The sequence below is a fragment of the Coregonus lavaretus genome (assembly GCF_964263955.1).
Source record: "Coregonus lavaretus genome assembly, chromosome: 7".
NCBI lineage: Eukaryota > Metazoa > Chordata > Actinopteri > Salmoniformes > Salmonidae > Coregonus > Coregonus lavaretus.
This window is the reverse complement of record NC_139994.1, coordinates 36,883,499-36,903,542: the sequence shown is the minus strand read 5'-3', so window position 1 is coordinate 36,903,542 and position 20,044 is coordinate 36,883,499. Positions and strand designations below refer to the sequence as shown.

The 20,044-nt window shown below is 47.0% G+C and overlaps 1 protein-coding gene across 1 annotated transcript in view; it reads right to left on the bottom strand.

Annotated features, from left to right (window-relative positions):
* Positions 1 to 100: 100 nt before the first annotated feature.
* Positions 101 to 20,044, bottom strand: part of LOC311131667 (lamin-A-like) — a gene marked incomplete at its 5' end in the record, with an annotated part of 29,817 nt that continues 9,873 nt past the window's right edge. The window contains 9 exons of the mRNA XM_084164780.1: positions 101 to 481; positions 695 to 889; positions 1,012 to 1,068; positions 1,208 to 1,327; positions 1,441 to 1,548; positions 1,714 to 1,963; positions 7,548 to 7,768; positions 13,224 to 13,349; positions 13,597 to 13,767. Of these exons, the coding sequence (XP_084020906.1) occupies positions 446 to 481; positions 695 to 889; positions 1,012 to 1,068; positions 1,208 to 1,327; positions 1,441 to 1,548; positions 1,714 to 1,963; positions 7,548 to 7,768; positions 13,224 to 13,349; positions 13,597 to 13,767 (1,284 nt within the window). The 3' untranslated portion in view covers positions 101 to 445. The remainder of the gene's footprint in view (positions 482 to 694; positions 890 to 1,011; positions 1,069 to 1,207; positions 1,328 to 1,440; positions 1,549 to 1,713; positions 1,964 to 7,547; positions 7,769 to 13,223; positions 13,350 to 13,596; positions 13,768 to 20,044) is intronic.

The following is a 20,044-nucleotide window of genomic DNA, read 5'->3' as shown; positions in this document are numbered from 1 at the left end:
CAGGTACAAACAGCCAATACAATGTGCAGCATTGAATAACAAAACGAGACCACAAGAACAAAGACACACCTTTAAAAAAAAAACTTGAGGCAATTGTATTGGTCCAGCATATTCTATTATTGTATTCATTGGGACATGAATAGAAACAAGATGTGTTCCAGATCAGAGTGGAGGCGTACTGTAACATGCAGGGATCCATTGGGAAAATATATAGTTGGCAGTGGCAACAGTGGTTAAATACAATTTTCATAGCAACAAATTAATCTAACCTTTATTTGTGCTCTGTCTCGATCTAAACAGCAGTCAAATACAATAAATGTGCATGTCTGAATGTATTATAATGTAAAAAGTTAGAAAAACATACTGTATAAAGAGCATAAAAAAAGATAGATACATAAAATTGAGATGAAATGGAGTCCATATGCACCAGTTAGAAATCAAGGCCTCACATGATGGGGCAGTTCTCCATTCTAGATCCACTCTGAAAAAGGAGATATATGTTTTAACATATGCTGTTTGTTGTACAAAATATCTTAATATGTTGAATAGCTCAATGATTATACAACCAGAGTTCTGTGTCATTAAACAGGTTTGTGTGCGTGCTTCCAGCAGATGAACTGTAGATTTCAAATGGGCAGTCGCCTACCTATAGGGACTAAAAATGTTGTGTGTCTGTGGGACTTATAGGACCTACCCTTCGAGGCGTGCTGCTGCTCACGACATAGGAGTGTGGGAGGAGGCCCTCAGCGATGCCCCCACTGCGGATGGAGCGGGAGGCGGAGGACACAGAGAAGCCGCCACTGGACTTGCTGTCAGCGGGCAGGCCACAGGAGCCACACCGGCTACGCAGGTTATACTCACCGTCTCCTCCGCATGTGCTATGGGCCACCTGCAGGGGGCGTCAGAGATATATCTATTAACCACACATTCATTTTGCTGCATTCCTTATGGACGTGCCAAAGTCGGAAGACACACCCTTTTAATACTCAATTGGCATTTGATTGCACTCACCATGTCATCATCATCCTCGTCAAATAGGGTGCGGGTCACCTTCCTCATAGCCATTTCCTGAATAGAGAGAGAGCTCCGTTGCATGTCACTGACTATAATATGAACATGTTTGTGGGGGCATGGTAAATCAATGTTGTACATTTCTTGTTGTTGTTGTTATTGTTGTGTTTGTTATTAGTTAACAGTGTGTGCCCACCTCTCCGTTGGCACTGATCAGAGTGGTCTGGAAGTGGTCTCCACTGCCCCATGAGGTCTGGGTCTTCCACACCAGGTCAGAAGGGGGGTTGTGGCTGCCGCCAGCTGCAGATGCCCAGATCTGATTCCCCAAAAGAACATTAATAAGTGGTCAGAAGTATTTATATTTTTTTACCACAGCTAAAATGACCATGTTCAACACAATGGTAGTTGGAGCTTTTCAGACACACTTACCGTGACCCTCTGTCCGGCCTTCAGGGTGAATTTAGGGGGGAACTTGAAGGTGATGGAGGTGCCGGAGCCCATCTGTCGCTTCAGCTGCCAGTTTCCCAGGTTCTGGTCCTGTGGGAGTGATGTAGAGGATGGATTTACTGTAAATCCCTAATTAGAGTGCTAAAGCAGTGGCAGTAGATTTGTAAACATCCCTCTTCTGCCTCGTCCATTCAACCTAATACGAAAACTACAAACTGACTTTAATGTCTAAAATGCCAAACAACCCCCTCTCACCTCATCTGCTTTGTTGCTGAGCAGCACATACTTCCCATCCAGGTCCACTTCATCCACAGTGACGCGTCCACTGGCAGAGGCCTGCTGGGTGATGCGTGTTCGCGCCACAGTGCCTCCTGTCAGGCCGGAGGCCTCACTGTCGGTGTTGTTGAGACGGCGCTTCTTGGTAGAGGAACTGCAGTGGACGGTACGGGTGCCTGATCCACTTGCTGTCACTCGCGTGGAGGGAGGGCTGGGGGACAGACGCAGCCTGGAGGGGGTAGAATTCACCCATGATGAGAGGGGGGAAGGGGTTTTAACAACCGAGAAGGGAGAAGAGCAAGAGTAATTTGTGAATGACTGAGTTTGACATGTATTTGTGCTTCTGACCTGTGTATGCAGCCAGATGTATACAGTACATTTTATACCGTATGTGCCACATGTGACTGTTTGTAGCCCTGTGAGTAAGTACATGTAAAGTATGTGTTTTGTCAGTATGTAAGAATGTACAATATGCATTAGTATTGTAGAAAAGGCCTTCAGATGTAGTATTTCCCTATGCACCCCTAGTTTGTCCCTTGAGTTAGAATACCCAACAGATCATCAGTCAATCACCACCAAACTTCTATCCAATCAGAGACATTCTCTTTAGCCTGCTTGTTGTAAGTCCCGCCTCCAAGTTGTAATTGCTTATGCATCGTCATTGCTAGCAACTAGCTAGTTAGCCAGGCTAACTATTTTCTATGCGTCATGCACACAGTGCATTGTAGTTATGTTTATGCTTGAGATTTAAGAATATTTATGTCCTTTTATTATCGTGGTCAGCGTTTGTTTACATTGTACAGCCTGCTGGTAACAGCGGCAGCTTATTATAGATAGCAGGTTTAAGTTGTGTTAGTGAGCGCTCTCACCATTTTCATGGTCAGTACACAGTTCTATATCGTGGAGCTCCGCCCCATAGGGGAGCTCTGCTCCTATTGGTTTACCCACTGCCCTAAGGCAGCAACAGCCTGAGACAAAATTATGCACACACCTGCAGCCAATAGGAGTACAGGTGTCCCTATAAGAGGGGATGCCTCCCCTCAATCATCCTCCCTTTATCTTCAGCGACTGGACTAGACTGAAGAAGCCAAGAAGAGACGAAGAAAAGACTCAGGACGAAGAAACGCCGTCGATTTTCCAGTTCATCGACGTCGTCCTAAATGAGCACACCAGGAGATTTTCCACCCCCAAAAGCTATTTTCAGAGCTCAATGCCGCTGTAACTCCTTGATGGCTGCGGACCCCCACAACCTATGTTTCGTGTGTTTGGGTGCACAGCACGCCAAGGATGGCGTCAGCGTTCCCCTTAAATGTGCCAGCTGTGCCCTCCTTCCTTTGAAGGAGAGAAAGCAGCGGCGCGCATTTTTTAGGGATGATATTCCCCTAGAGGACGTGCTCTCAGTTTTGCCCTCAGCTTCTGAGGCGTCATCTGGAGAGGCTGACTCTGGGGATGACAGGGATGATGGGGATGAGATGGACGTTCCTATGGAACAGTCCAGTCTCAGGACCCAGACTTTTAAGACCCCATTTCCTTTGGAGAGTGAGAGGTCTTATTCTTCCCTGGGCGATGAAGACACAGGCTCTGAGAGGTCAGAAGCCCTGTCTTTCGCAGCGGCCTCTCTGCGCTCAGACTTCCCCGGGCTCATTGAGAGGGCTGCTAGACGGCTAGAAATAGCACAGCCCCCCATTCCCGCCGTACCGGAAGTGAATATGATTGAGGGCGGCCCGTATTCCAGGGTGCGTTGCTGAGCGCACACATAAGGTAGGTATTAAAAAGGTATCAAGGCGCCGCCTTGTGTTACCTTGTAAAGACCTCACTTTACAGACTCCTAGGAGTGCTGTAGTGAGTGTCTCACATAGCAGGCTGCAGTCTCAGCCAGATAATGGCATGATGATGCGACCGCTATTCGGGGATGGCGCTCTGTCTCAGGCTAACGCCTCAGTCAGTGCAGTTCAGACCCGTGCTGCGTTCACGGAGGGCCGGATTACTACGGTTACGAGTTTAACCAACGTATCGGCGCCCCCGTTTCTCTTAGAACGCGCTGATGTTTCCTCTCCCTCTCTTGGGAGGCCCGCCTTGGGCTGTTCCACCACTTCAGTGCTGGGGAACAGCGGCGGCGAGGGCCGTCGAGGAATACAGGTCTTTCCTACTAAGTGTACCACAGTTTCGCGCTCTTCCACTTTCTCTGCATTGCTGGGAGTGGCAGTGAAGCTGCACTCTCTCCCACTGGCTAGACCAGGTGTTGGAGAAGGGTTATGCCACCCAATTTCATCGGACCCCCCCAGGGTGGTGGAGACGGTGATGAAAACGCCCGAAAAGGTGGCCGCTCTGGTTTCAGAGATTACGGAACTTTTGGCGAAGGAGGCGGTCACAGTAGTTCCCCAGGAGCAAAGGAACAAAGGGCTATTTTCGCCCTATTTCCTGGTGCCCAAAAAGATGGGGGGAATGAGGCCAATATTGGATTTACGCATTCTCAACGGGAGCGTAGCCAAAAGGCCCTTCCAAATGCTAACGACAAAACGTCCACTGGAGGATGTCCAGAAAGGAGACTTTTGTACGAGCATAGACCTAAAGGACGCGTACTTTCATGTGCCGGTGCAGCCGCGTCACAGAAAGTTTCTGCGATTCGCCTTTCAAGGGGTGGCGTACGAGTTCACGAGGATGCCATTCGGGTACGCCCTGGCACCTCGCACATTTTCCAAATGTGTGGAGGCGGCATTGGAACTGTTGCGTCATCAGGGAAGGGTAGCCCTGTTGCTAGACCTGAGAAGGTTTAGTCCGAATCACACGTTAACGGCGCTGTCAGTCATGTCACTCTTGGGTCTCATGTCGTCAGCCCATTTCGTGGTTCCGCTGGGACTCCTGCGCATGCGCAGGATGCAGCGATGGTTCTCCCAACTAGGACTAGACCCAGTTTGGGAACAGTTCGGGAGAGCCGAGGTGGATCTATTCGCGTCACGCATGAACGCGCATTGTCCTCTATGGCTCTCTCTGAGGGATCAGGACGAACCGCCACTGAGGACGGACGCGTTCGCGCACCGACCGTGGCCGAGAGTTCTCCTGTATGCATTCCCACCGCTGTCATGCATTCTCCCACTGTTAGCCAGGGTGAGATCAGGCGGGCTGTCAATAATATTGGTGGCCCCCGATCGCCCAGGGGCTCCATGGTTTGCGGAGATGAGTCAGATGTTGATTGCGCCACCTTGGCCAATTCCACATCGACGGGACGTGTTGTCTCAGGCGGAGGGCTCGATAGGGCGATTGCCCATAATCGTCCAACCACTGAAGGCTTGGCTCCTGAGAGGGACAGACTAGAGCGCCGTGGGTTATCTGATTTAGTAATCAGTACCATACAGGGTTCACGTGCCGGTTCCACTTCCAGGGTGTATGCCAGTAAATGGAACGTTTTTCACAGTGGTGTGTCACAGAGAATGTAGATCCCATGAACTGTCAGGTTGAGAGTGCACTCTCGTTCCTGCAGTTTATGTTTAATAAGCAGTGATCGCCCGCCACCATTAAGGTGTTTGCAGCGGCGATTTCAGCTTGTCACGAGGGGTTTGGCAGAGACACTGTCTTCAGCCACCCTCTAGTGAAACGTTTCTTATTAGGAACGCGGCGGCTTAGGCCAATGCCTAGAGCCACGCTTCCTCAGTGGGATTTGGCTTTGGTACTCGAAGTGCTCTGTGAGTCGCTGTTCAAGCCATTGAATCAATTACCCCTCAAGATGCTGTCTATGAAGACGGCACTGTTGCTCTCTTTGACTACTGCTAAGCGTGTCAGTGATTTGTGTGCTCTTTCGACAAGACCCGACTGCCTTGCCATTAATAGCGATTTGAGCAGAGCGGTGTTAAGTCCTAACCCGGCATTTATGCCGACGGTTTTTAAGAGCTCATATAGATCACAGACCGTGGAGCTGTGGGCTTTTTCTCCCCCTCCCCATGGGGAGAGGAGAGAGGAAAGGCTCCATTGCCTGTGCCCAGTGCGCGCTTTGGTGTGTTACGTTGAGCGCACAGCAGCGATTAGGTAATCGCCTCAGCTGTTTGTGTGTCATGGTGCGGCTGCACTAGGTAGACCACTTTCAAAACAGCGTCTGTCTCATTGGCTTTGCGAAGGCATTGAGACAGCTTATGAGGCAGCGGTGCGACAATTGCCTCAGGGTATAAGAGCCCACTCCACTCGTGGAGTAGCGGCTTCTACTGCCCTTTTCAGAGGAACAGGGGTAGAGGATATCTGGCAGCGGCGTCGTGGTCATCACCGTCTCCATTTATCAGTTTCTATCTCTTGGATATGTCTTCTAACTCTTTGGCTCAGTCTGTACTCAGCGTGGCTGAGGGGAGGACTTGAGCTAAGAGACAGGAATGCAGGACCGAAGAGACAGGTCTCTTTCAGGTCCACTTCTGATAGAAGGACATATTATAGCATGACTCCTGACTGACATGTTCAGTACAGTAGAAGGCATGTATTGATCTGCCCACCAGTGAATAACTGGGTTGAGGCGGAATGATGAGGAATAATAGTAGTAACCTTGGTTACGGTACTATTAGACCGGTCATGACAATTTTGACGGAATGTGACGTCATCTATCTGCTTGTTCAGATTAGTATGAATCATGTTCTGGGATCTGCCCACTAATCTTTGGGGTTCCATTGATTGAGTGGGGCGGGCTACCGTGTACACAATGTAGAGTGACACTTTGTTTCATTCCATTAGTGGTCGGTATTGTTGTAACAGGATATTGAGGTACCATCTATCTGCTAGTACAGATTAGTATGGCCCGTATTCTGGTGATCTGCCCACTAGACATTGGTGTTGCCATTGGACTAGGTGGGGAGATTTGGACCGATGACGCAGTATATTGTGACACCATGTATTGTGATACAGTGGTTACAGTACTGCGGGACTTGGTCACAGCCATTGCTAGGCCTGACCTTTTCATTTCGATGGGAAGTGTTGGGCTCGGCAGGGAGTACATTTTGGAGCGTGGCGCTCCGCCTTAAACCAATAGGAGCAGAGCTCCCCTATGGGGCGGAGCTCCACGATATAGAACGATAGTTACCGGAGTGTAACTCCAGTTCTATGAGTGGAGCGGAGCCCCATAGGACTTAAGGCCCTGCCGACCCTCTCTAGTCTCGCTGAAGATAAATATCTCGGGAGGCTGATTGAGGGGAAGCGTCCCCTCTTATAGGGACACCTGTACTCCTATTGGCTGCAGGTGTGTGCATAATTTTGTCTCAGGCTGTTGCTGCCTTAAGGCAGTGGGTAAACCAATAGGAGCAGAGCTCCCCTATGGGGCTCCGCTCCACTCATAGAACTGGAGTTACACTCCGGTAACTATCGTTTTCTGCTATTGTAATTCATTTTCTCCTATACTGCATTATATTTTAGATATAATGGAAGCCTATTACATACAGCATATAAGTCAGTATTGTATTCACATCTGTGTGCAGCCTTATTTCATTACATTTACATTGCATACTGTAGTAAGCTTATCTGATTAAGCCTTTATACTGTATGCATCTTATAGTAATAATGACATATTACTGTGTCCTATAATATGTTCCTTTTTCTATTCCTTGTAAAACCACATCGTACAGCTGTTCATTAAAGAACCCTAAAAAGTACCAGTGTGTGGTTCATGGTGGTGAGGTGACAAGCCATTTAAGACGGCATCCATACTGATCTAACCGACAGCCTTGTAGTGATTCAATATCGAAACGCAAGCTAGCTTAGCTATCAGAACAGGTTTAACCCTGCCCTATTTAACAAGTATTGTATGTGACTATAAAATGCATATTTCTATGTCGTCTTTATACCTCTGCTCCTCTCCCTCCAGTAGCTTCCTGTAGGCACAGATCTCCATGTCCAGGGCCAGTTTGACATCCAGCAGCTCCTGATACTCATCCAGCTGCTGCTGCATCCTCTGTCTCATCTCAGCCATCTCTCTCTCCTTCTCCCCCAGCAGACGGCGCGTGGTGTCCCTCTCACGAGACAACGCCTCCTCCAGGTCCCTCACCTTCGCCTCACGGGCTGCCAACTGGAATGGGTCGAAAGGTTCTTATGAAATGGGTACAACTTACTTATTATAGCTAACTTAGTCTAGTTGTTTTCTCAAGGTCAAGGTCGGATGCTCCTTGCAACCGGGAACTAATCTATTTTTCAATATTATAGTTAATAGATTTCCCAAAGAAGCATCGCAGCAGCCTGAAGAATATAATAAAATTATATTTTCACAATGGAAAATATATCTACAGGAAAGTATACAGTGGGGAAAAAAAGTATTTAGTCAGCCACCAATTGTGGAAGTTCTCCCACTTAAAAAGATGAGAGAGGCCTGCAATTATCATCATAGGTACACGTCAAATATGACAGACAAAATGAGATTTTTTTTTCCAGAAAATCACATTGTAGGATTTTTAATGAATTTATTTGCACATTATGGTGGAAAATAAGTATTTGGTCAATAACAAAAGTTTCTCAATACTTTGTTATATACCCTTTGTTGGCAATGACACAGGTCAAACGTTTTCTGTAAGTCTTCACAAGGTTTTCACACACTGTTGCTGGTATTTTGGCCCATTCCTCCATGCAGATCTCCTTTAGAGCAGTGATGTTTTGGGGCTGTCGCTGGGCAACACAGACTTTCAACTCCCTCCAAAGATTTTCTATGGGGTTGAGATCTGGAGACTGGCTAGGCCACTCCAGGACCTTGAAATGCTTCTTACGAAGCCACTCCTTCGTTGCCCGGGCAGTGTGTTTGGGATCATTGTCATGCTGAAAGACCCAGCCACGTTTCATCTTCAATGCCCAAACTGATGGAAGGAGGTTTTCACTCAAAATCTCACGATACATGGCCCCATTCATTCTTTCCTTTACACGGATCAGTCGTCCTGGTCCCTTTGCAGAAAAACAACCCCAAAGCATGATGTTTCCACCCCCATGCTTCACAGTAGGTATGGTGTTCTTTGGATGTAACTCAGCATTCTTTGTCCTCCAAACACGACGAGTTGAGTTTTTACCAAAATGTTATATTTTGGTTTCATCTGACCATATGACATTCTCTTCTGGATCATCCAAATGCACTCTAGCAAACTTCAGACGGGCCTGGACATGTACTGGCTTAAGCAGGGGGACACGTCTTGCACTGCAGGATTTGAGTCCCTGGCGGCGTAGTGTGTTACTGATGATAGGCTTTGTTACTTTGGTCCCAGCTCTCTGCAGGTCATTCACTAGGTCCCCCCGTGTGGTTCTGGGATTTTTGCTCACCGTTCTTGTGATCATTTTGACCCCACGGGGTGAGATCTTGCGTGGAGCCTTTGACAGCTCTTTGGTCTTGGCCATAGTGGAGTTTGGAGTGTGACTGTTTGAGGTTGTGGACAGGTGTATTTTATACTGATAACAAGTTCAAACAGGTGCCATTAATACAGGTAACGAGTGGAGGACAGAGGAGCCTCTTAAAGAAGAAGTTACAGGTCTGTGAGAGCCAGAAATCTTGCTTGTTTGTAGGTGACCAAATACTTATTTTCCTCCATAATTTGCAAATAAATTCATAAAAAATCCTACAATGTGATTTCCTGGATTTTTTTTTCTCAATTTGTCTGTCATAGTTGACGTGTATCTATGATGAAAATTACAGGCCTCTCTCATCTTTTTAAGTGGGAGAACTTGCACAATTGGTGGCTGACTAAATACTTTTTTCCCCCACTGTAATTACATCAACTTTTCAAAGCCTTGCAAGTGCTTTCAGATTTCTATCACCTGAAACATGCGCAGAACCATGTAAACACGTGCACGAGCTCTACAAGTAGGCATGCGTCTCATGCATGTATTTTCATCTTCTGCGCATGCATCAGGTGATAGAAATAATCTGAAAGCACTACCAGCGCTTTGAAAAGTTGATGTAATTACACAAAAGGACCAACCGCATGGACAACCGGTAAAGTATGTTAAAATATAATTTTATTCAACATTCTGGCTTGTAGAGCTTGTAAGAGGAAATTTTCCAAATAAATGTATGGCAGCCCAGCCCTAACACCTGACATTCTGTTTATTACTTGTATTATGACATTCTGCTTATTATTTGTATTAGACACTATTCATTTAACTATTCAGTTATCTCTTTTTTGGAGTAAGATGGATGTCTAAACCCACTAACCATTTACATAGGTGTTCTTTGTATGATATGAAATAAAGTGTTGATTCTTTGAATTTAGTATAGTGTATTTTATGGTCATTTAACATTCCCTGTTTGTCTATTTCATTTGATTGTCACTCACTCTCATTTTGTCTGATGTTATTGCATAGATTTGCAGCTGATGTCCTTGATCATTGGTGTGGGTGTAACAATCCCTGTATGGCTGATCTGGGATGCAACCCCTGTCCACAACACCACTTCATACCCACAAAGCAGCATCCATTACCCTAGTTGGGCTAGGATAACAGTACTTTAGGTCTAAGGGTGGGTGACATCTGGTGGTCCTCTGTAGCTCAGCTGGTAGAGCACGGCGCTTGTAACGCCAAGGTAGTGGGTTCAATCCCCGGGACCACCCATACACAAAAATGTATGCATGCATGACTGTAAGTCGCTTTGGATAAAAGCGTCTGCTAAATGGCATATTATTTATTATTATTATTACATCACCACACGATGGCTACAAGGGCTTTGTCTCACTTCGTCTTTCCTTGATTCCTCACATCCCATTTCCTCACCTTTATTGTATTGCAACTGTATTGGAGGAGAAGGTACAAGGTCCCTACCCTTCTGACCTTCTCCAATGGGTTTTGAGGAGGAGAGGAATCGAGGAAGGATGAATTGAGAAATAGCCTAGCACCTGTCAACTAGCTAATGTGCAACACACTCACCCCTCTGCTACACTCACTGACTTCATCCTTCTCCGCATCAACCTCAGCAGTCAGCAGAGCAGACTGTGTGAACTGAGTCAAACTAGCATCCACAGATTTCATTTTGTGGGTATTTAATTCCAGTGGCGCATCTTTCAACAAGCCAACTGAGATTTATTCCTGATTATTATTTGACCATGCTTGTCACTTATGAACATTTTTGAACATCTTGGCATGGTTCTGTTATAATCTTCACCCGGCACAGCCAGAAGAGGACTGGCCACCCCTCATAGCCTGGTTCCTCTCTAGGTTTCTTCCTAGGTTTTCGCCTTTCTAGGGAGTTTTTCCTAGCCACCGTGCTTCTACACCTGCATTACTAGCTGTTTGGGGTTTTAGGCTGGGTTTCTGTACAGCACTTCGAGATATTAGCTGATGTAAGAAGGGCTATATAAAATAAAATTGATTGATTGATTTCACTGGGGACATATCGCCCCCACATTCTGAAATAGTATTTTTGTGCCCCCCAGTTTTATCATTGGAATGTGATTCAAAACAAGGCAACGGTGTGCTTTAGGGCCATGTGGACGCCTCCGAGCGGTCGGGTAGGCTGTTTGGAGTGTTTATCCAACTGAATAAAAAATAAAATAATAATAATATGTCCCCCCACTTCCAAAGTTGCGCCCCTGTTTAATTCTGCTACATTGACTCAGATCACACAGTCGGTGGCTATGTTATACTGTCGGCGGCATAGGAGGAGGTGAAAGGGGTGTGACTGGAGCAGAGGTGAGTTCTAGTAGCCAATGTGATGTGATGTCATCCCCCTAAGACTTGAAGTAGTGTCTCCTCCTGTCTATCATGAATTTACCTATATTTTAATACCATAAGCGTAAGGATTTGCTTCATTCTGCTACACTCACTGTCCTCCTTCTCCAGTGGTTGGCATGCTAACTTCAAGTGTCATTTGATTTTGTTCGTATTATGTTTGTTCTTGATTCGTGGAAACAGGAGTCTCATAAAATGTCTGTCCAGTTGCAGGGGGTCCGTTAGAGTTCCCACATATGCTGAGCACTTGTTGGCTGCTTTTCCTTCACTCTGCGGTCCAACTCATCCCAAACCATCTCAATTGGGTTGAGGTCGGGTAATTGTGTCACCAGCAAAGCACCCCCACACCATAACACATCCTCCTCCATGCTTTACGGTGGGAAATACACATGCGGAGATCATCCGTTCACCCACACCGCGTCTCACAAAGCCATGGCGGTTGGAACCAAAAATCTCAAATTTGGACTGCAGAGCAAAGGACACATTTCCACCGGTCTAATGTCCATTGCTTGTGTTTCTTGGCCCAAGCAAGTCTCTTCTTCTTATTGGTGTCCTTTAGTAGTGGTTTCTTTGCAGCAATTCGACCATGAAGACCTGATTCACACAGTCTCCTCTGAACAGTTGATGTTGAGATGTGTCTGTTACTTGAACCCTGTGAAGCATTTATTTGGGCTGCAATTTCTGAGGATGGTAACTCTAATGAACTTATCCTCTGCAGCAGAGGTAACTCTGGGTCTTCCATTCCTGTGGCAGTCCTCATGAGAGCCAGTTTCATCATAGCACTTGAAGGTTTTTGCGACTGCAATTGAAGAAACTTTCAAAGTTCTTCAAAGATTTTCCGTATTGACTGATGTCTTAAAGTAATGATGGACTGTTGTTTCTCTTTGCTTATTTGAGCTGTTCTTGCCATAATATGGACTTGGTCTTTTACCAAATAGGGCTATCTTCTGTATACCCCCCTACCTTGTCACAACACAACTGCTTGGCTCAAACGCATTAAGAAGGAAAGAAATTCCACAAATTAACTTTTAAGAAGGCACACCTGTTAATTGAAATGCATTCCAGGTGACTACCTCATGAAGCTGGTTGAGAGAATGCGTGTGCAAAGCTGTCATCAAGGCAAAGGGTGGCTACTTTGAGGAATCTCAAATATAAAATATATTTTTTGGTTACTACATGATTCCATATGTGTTATTTCATAGTGTGGATTTCTTCACTACTATTCTACAATGTAAAAAATAGTAAAAATTAAGAAAACCCCTTGAATGAGAAGGTGTGTCCAAACTTTTGACTGGTAGTGTATATACTAGCTACATAGTTACTTTGTTGGATGTCGTAAGATAAATTAATTTATCTAGCTAGCTGGCTGACAAGGTAAGCTGATATTTTTCTACCTTCACATCACGCTAGCTCTGTGATGTTATTTAGTGTGCTAGCCAAATTAAACACCAGAGCAAACAGAAAATATACAGAAAATTAACTAGTGCAATGATTTTTAAGCCTGTGTGCGGATGATAAACGTTTCCACTAACAAAAATGTGCTTTTGGCGATGATAAACACGGGTGAATTTAGCGAAAGGGAGGGGTTTGGCCGAGAGTTTCCGTTTGCGATGGAGGAGACTTGGCTTCCTTCCTTTGCACAAAGGCAATCACAATTCTTAACGGCATTCCCTCCAGAAGTATAACAGGAAATGACAAACTTTCGCAAGATAATTATACTTCTGGGTAACCAAAATTAACTGTGGAATATTTTGGTTGTGCGTGCGTATGTAACTGTTATTGTTTTGACAGTTGAAAAGATCTACAACAAACCTGCACAAATACTGTACCTGTTTCTGCAGCTGGCTGAGTTGGGCAGACATAGACTCGATGCGTACTCTGGTCTGCTGCAGCTCCTCATGGGCTGCCCCCACCAGGTGGCTGCTCCTGTCAGCAGACTGACGGGCGTTCTCCAACTGGCAGAGAACAACAATAGGGCATCAGTCCTTGGGAGCATGGGGACCAGAATCAGTGGTGGGCTGAACTGATGCTATTCATCCCTTAACTATGCTGATGAAATGTACTTCAATCAATCACTTGTGCTCAAATCTCTCAACCGGTAGCATGCATGTTGTCCTACAGCTTTCTGAATATACTACTAGTAGGCACATTGCACATCATGAAACGATCTTTCTCAACCTCAAAATCTGATGGATGGGCTACCTTAGATGTATAGGTTTTCTCTATGTCATCCTTGTACATCTTGATCTGTAGCTCGTGCTGGGAACGCATCTCCATTAGGGCCTCGGCCAGCCTGCTCTCAAAGTCCTCCTGTTTTCCGTTACCCAGCTCCATCATGCAAGACTCGTGGCGTCGCTTCGTTTCTCTCAGCTCCTGTAAGAGATTTACCAACAAAACGAAATCTTAAGGACTGGTTTCCCCGACTCAGATTAAGCCTGTTCCTGGATTCAAAATAATTCTCAATGGAGAGTCTCTATTGAAGGTGTATTTTAGTTCATGACTGGGGGGGGGGGGGAGGGTTATGTGGGTGTCACACCTGGCAAGAGTTTGTACATTCACTCTGCCAAAACAGTACACAGTAAAGGCATCTGCATACATAGGTTTGGTTTGCTTCTAGCAGAACTTGGCTAGGCAAAACAAACACCTGTGCTCGCATACTCCCTAAAGTCCTTCGCTTGAATAACAAGAAAAAAGCGACAATATTACTGTTGTTTGTCCCTCTTGAGCTACTGTAGCAACAACATAGCCAGAAACACTTCCACAAAATATTCAATAAATAAATAAAGACATCTGTCATTTATTTTGAGGTCTAACATGCTGACCACACAGCCCGCGTTGCGTGTGCGAGCGTCGCAAAATAAATGTACACATACACGTTATTCAATAATTTCATCCAAACTGCTCGCGTGCGTCAACAAGTGTCTGCGTAGCCAGGCGCTAAAATAGAACTTGGTTCTATTTTTGATGCGCTGCAAGTCCTGCCTCTCCCATCTCCTCATTGGTTTTTAAGAGCATATACCCATGTGGGTGATTGAAAGATGAGCTGAGGTCCACACTCCAGTCCAGCTGGTGATGGTAATGCAATTTAAAGTTAGTTGCCAACCGCCATATAAAGTTCACAGAAGAAGAAGAAGAAGAAGAAGAAGAAGACTAAGACTGAAGGAGGAGAGATTACTAGAAAAAAAAACTAGTTTTCCCCTTTTATCCGTGGATTCATTTTCGTAGTAGAGAACACACGATTTTGTGTGACGCAAAATGGGTCAGAATTCTACAAAGATCCAGAAAAAAAGGACCTTGTGCATTTCAGGTAAAATAACAACCCAATGTTTATATCCCAGGACAAATTAGCTAGCAACAGCAAGCTAGCTAGCTAAATGTCAATGAGTGTGTTTCGACCTGTCCCCAAACTAATATAGTTGGTTCAGAGTTCATTTTGATATTTCAACCTGCGTGTCCTGATCATGTCTGGTGTGGAGGACAAAATCAACATGCGGACGCACTCGCCCAGTCTAGTCTATTAATTTATTTTATTTAACCTTTATTTAACCTTTATTTAACAAGGCAAGTCAGTTAAGAACAAATTCTTATTTACAATGATTGCCTACCAAAAGGCCTCCTGCGGGGACGGGGGCTGGGATAATTTTTTTAAATATATGACAAAACACACATCACGACAAGAGAGACACCACAACACTACATAAAGAGAGGCCTAAGGCAACAACACAGCATGGCAGCAACACATGACAACAACACGGGAGCAACACAACATGGCAGCAGCACAACATGGTAGCAGCACAAAACATGGTACAAACATTGTTGGGCACAGACAACAGCACAAAGGGCAAGAAGGTAGAGACAACAATACATCACGCGAAGCAGCCACAAGTGTCAGTAAGAGTGTCCATGATTGAGTCTTTGAATGAAGAGATTGAGATAAAACTGTTCAGTTTGAGTGCTTTTTGCAGCTCGTTCCAGTCGCTAGCTGCATTGAACTGATAAGAGGAGCGACCCAGGGATGTGTGTGCTTTGGGGACCTTTAACAGAATGAGACTGTCAGAACGGGTGTTGTATGTGGAGGATGAGGGCTGTAGTAGGTATCTCAGATAGGGGGGAATGAGGCCTAAGAGGGTTTTATAAATAAGCATCAACCAGTGAGTCTTGCGACGGGTATACAGAGATGACCAGTTTACAGAGGAGTATAGAGTGCAGTGATGTGTCCTATAAGGAGCATTGGTTGCAAATCTGATAGCCGAATAGTAAAGAACATCTAGCTAAGGTGTTTGGTGCAGTATTTCTCAAGTGATAAATGTGCACGAAAACTAGTCATCTCTCGTTGAATGACAACAAACACTTCATGTTCCCACTCCTACTCGGAGTAGTACTGTTTACCAATCACTGACAAAGGGGAGTAGACTTCGACTTGCATCAAGAGAAATGTGTGCACGAGCAGCCGGAAAGAATACTTGCCGAAGACCAAAACAAATTAAAACTTCACCAAATGTTGTCATAATATATGCACGAATGGTAAGCTTTTAATTTAGCCAATTAGCTTTAGCCGGCTGATATACAACAGTGGAAAAGTTGGTTTGACATCGGATAGCCTATCTCTGGGGCTAGTTAGTGTAATGAATACTCGGACAGAGTGGTAAGATCCAATCGCAGAATAGCGATGCTTTATTAGAGTACAGACAAGGGAATAGCTTAATCGTGGTCGGGCGGGCTGTGGTCAAAACCGGGCCAGGCATAGACAGGCAGAGGTACCAAAGGAACGGGCTTAGTCGTAGTCATGGTCACAGGCACAGGATCAGAGAACGGTAATCACTGGGGCAGACAAGCAGAGGATTAAGCAATACGGGGAGTCAAACAGCAAGGCACAGGTCGGATACACGGGTAATCAAAACAACAAACTCTCTCTCGGAACAAAACGCTTAGCAAGTCACAAAGGAACAATACCTCGCACCGACTGAACCTCTGAGCACACCTTATATCCTACCCTAATTATGGACAGGTGTGCTCAGAACTCAGGTGAACCAGATCGAGTCTGATGACTCCCCCTCTCTGTAGATCGGGGAAGTGTCAGACTCTGTCTAGACCCAGCCAACCCCCGATCCCTTACGGTATCCCCCTCCACAGGGCCGGCTCCTGACGGCCTTCTACCTCTACCGGGTGGTCTTCCTCTGGGTCGGGGTCCGGGATGATCTGGGTGTTCAGCGTGGAAAGTGGCCTTGAGAGCGGGGTCTAGTATGTCCTTAGCAGGAACCCAGGACCGTTCCTCCGGTCCATATCCCTCCCAGTCCACGAGATATTCGATGCCCCCTCGTCTCCGTCTTGACTCCAGTATCTCGTGGACTGTATAGGTGGTGTCCTGTTCATCCTCCAAAGGTGGTGTAGTAGGTTGTTGAGCGATTGGTGGATACATCGGGCTATAATGAACAGGTTTCAGCAGGGAGACGTGGAACGTAGGGTTTATCCTGTAGTGTCGAGGGAGTAACAGACGGTAGGTGACAGGGTTAATACGTCTCTGAACTTTGAAAGGACCAATGTACCTGGGTTGGAGCTTCTTGCAGCTCCGTCGGAACCGCAGGTCTCGGGTAGACAGCCACACTCGTTGTCCGGTTTGATAAGTGGGAGTAGGTCTCCGGCGTCGGTCGGCATAGGTCTTTTGCTGCTGTGAGGCTTGACTGAGATGTTGATGGGCCGTCTCCCAGACCTGCGCACTCCGACGGAACCACTCGTCCACCGCCGGTACCATCCCGGGTGCGGTATCCCACGGGAACAGGGGTGGTTGATATCCTAGAACACACTGAAAGGGCGTTAGACGTAGGGAGGTGTGAATGAGTGAGTTCTGAGCATACTCTGCCCAAGGAAGGAATCGGCTCCACTCTTGCGGCTGCCGCGAACATTGTTGCCGTAGATACTTCCCAATTTCCTGGTTGAGCCGTTCGGTCTGCCCATTGGCCTGGGGATGATATCCGGAGGTGAGGCTCACCGAGATACCCAAGCGTTCGCAGAAGGCCTTCCAAACCCGGGATACGAACTGGGGTCCCCGGTCGGAAACAATATCCTCTGGAACACCAAACTGCCGGAACACCTGGTTAAACATAGTCTCCGCCATCTGAGTGGCGTTAGGTAAACGGGTCATGGGTACTAACCGACACATCTTTGAGAATCGATCGATGACCACGAGAATTACAGTATGGCCCTCTGATTCTGGTAGGTCGGTAACAAAGTCCATCGCGATGTGCGACCAGGGTCGTTGAGGAGTTGGCAATGGCATCAGCTTGCCCTCCGGTAGTGCTCGATGCGCCTTGGACTGAGCACAAACTGGGCAGGATAATACGTAGTCTCGGGCGTCATCTGTGAGGGAATCCCACCAGTATTTTCGACTGATGAGTCGAGTAGTTCGAGTGATTCCGGGATGACCAGATCCTAGCGACGTGTGGCACCATTCCATCAGTTGAGGTCGAAGCGAAGCTGGTACAAACACCTTCGACACCGGGGTTTCTGGAGGGGCTGGTTCCGCTTGTAGGCTCTCCTGAATCGTGTCATCGATAGCCCACCTCACAGGGCCAGCACGGCAACTCATGGGGATGATAGGTTCTGGTTCAACCGGTCTGTCAGCGCGCTCAAACCGTCGGGAAAGCGCGTCCGCCTTACAATTCTTGGACCCGGGAATATAAGAGACAGTGAATTGGAAACGGTTGAAGAACAAAGACCACCTTGCCTGTCGGGAGTTCAGTCGTTTAGCACTGTGAAGATACTCCAGATTGCGGTGGTCCGTGAGCACTTGGAACGGATGAGCTGCTCCCTCCAGCCAATGTCTCCACTCCTCCAGTGCTAACTTCACCGCCAGCAATTCACGATTTCCCACGTCGTAGTTCTGCTCGGCCGGATTCAGCTTCTTAGAAAAAAAAGCACAGGGTCGTGATTTGGGCGGCTCACCTTGGCGCTGGGATAGCACGGCTCCAACTCCAACCTCCGAGGCGTCCACCTCCACGATGAACGGCAACGTAGGATCCGGCTGACACAAAATGGGAACGGTGGTAAATCGTTGTTTCAATGTCTCAAAAGCCTGCACTGCCCCCTCCGTCCATTTCAGACCACGCCCCTTGTGGCTGGTCATCGCCGACAGGGGAGATGCGGTGGTGCTGAAATTACGCACGAACCGTCTATAGTAATTGGGAAACCCCAAGAATCTCAAAAGCTCTTTCACCATCTGGGGTTGAGGCCAGTCTCGTACAGCTTGTACCTTGGATTCATCCAGTCTTACCCCGTCGGGAGTGAGTATGGCCCCAAGGAAGGAAATCGTCGTGACATGGAATTCACTCTTCTCGGCCTTCACGAACAGAGAGTGTTGGCGGAGTCGGTCCAGAACCTGTCGTACATGGGACACATGTTCACTCAGAGAGTTAGAGTAGATTAGGATGTCATCGATGTACACTATGACGAAACGATCAATCAAGTCCCTAAAAATGTCATTCATGAACGCCTGGAACACAGAGGGCGCGTTAGTAAGTCCATAGGGCATAACACAATATTCATAATGTCCTCGATGGGTGATGAAGGCGGTCTTCCATTCATCCCCCTCTCTAATGCGCACCAGATTGTACGCACTCCTGAGGTCCAGTTTACTGTAGATGGAGGCTTGCCCCACCTGCTCGAGGGCCGCTGGAATCAAAGGAAGGGGGTAACGATTTTTTATGGTGATATCGTTCAAACCTCGATAGTCTATGCAAGGACGAAGTCCGCCATCCTTTTTCTTAACAAAGAAAAAACTGGATGCGGCGGGAGACGTAGATGGGCGAATGGCCCCTTGCTGAAGTGCCTCATCAATATACTGGCTCATAGATTCCCGTTCCGGCTGAGACAAAGGGTAGATTCGTCCGCGAGGAGGGGTAGCCCTGGATAGCAGATCAATTGCACAATCCCAGGCCCGATGCGGTGGTAGCACGGAAGCCCTCTCCTTGGAGAACACCTGCGCGTAATCCTGGTACTCTGTAGGAACAACAGTAGACACCGCACCCTTCGCATCCTCCACAGTAGACGTTTTGCAAGGTAAAATGAGGCACTCAGCCCTACATACCTCACTCCAAGCCGTGATATCGCCAGATTTCCAGGAGATGACCGGATCATGGGTAACGAGCCAGGGGTGGCCAAGGACTAGCGGCTCCCGTGGGGCGGAGATGACGAACAGAATTATGTTCTCATGGTGCAGGGAGCCCACTTGTAACTTGATTTCCCCGGTACGGTGCGTAATGAACCCAGTGCCCATGGGCTCACCGTCTAGCGCGTTGACTCTCAGGGGAGGTTGAATTGGGATAAGTTGAACTCCCAACTCCTCAGCAAGACCCATATCCAGAAAGCTGGCAGCCGCTCCGGAATCAATAAGTCCCTCCAACCTGCGCACTTTCTCTCCGACAGATAAGGTGACAGGCACATACATTTGTTTAGATGTAATGTTCAACACTGGAGTCTCACTCACCGGTTTGGCAGTTCCGAGGCGATATCCTGGGGTACGGTTAGGTCGTACCGGACATTGACGAACGAAATGACCCGACTGACCACAATACAGGCATAGTCCGTCTTGCCGACGTTGTTGTCTCACCGAACCTGGTAGAGGTGACCGTCCCAGTTGCATAGGTTCCTCCTC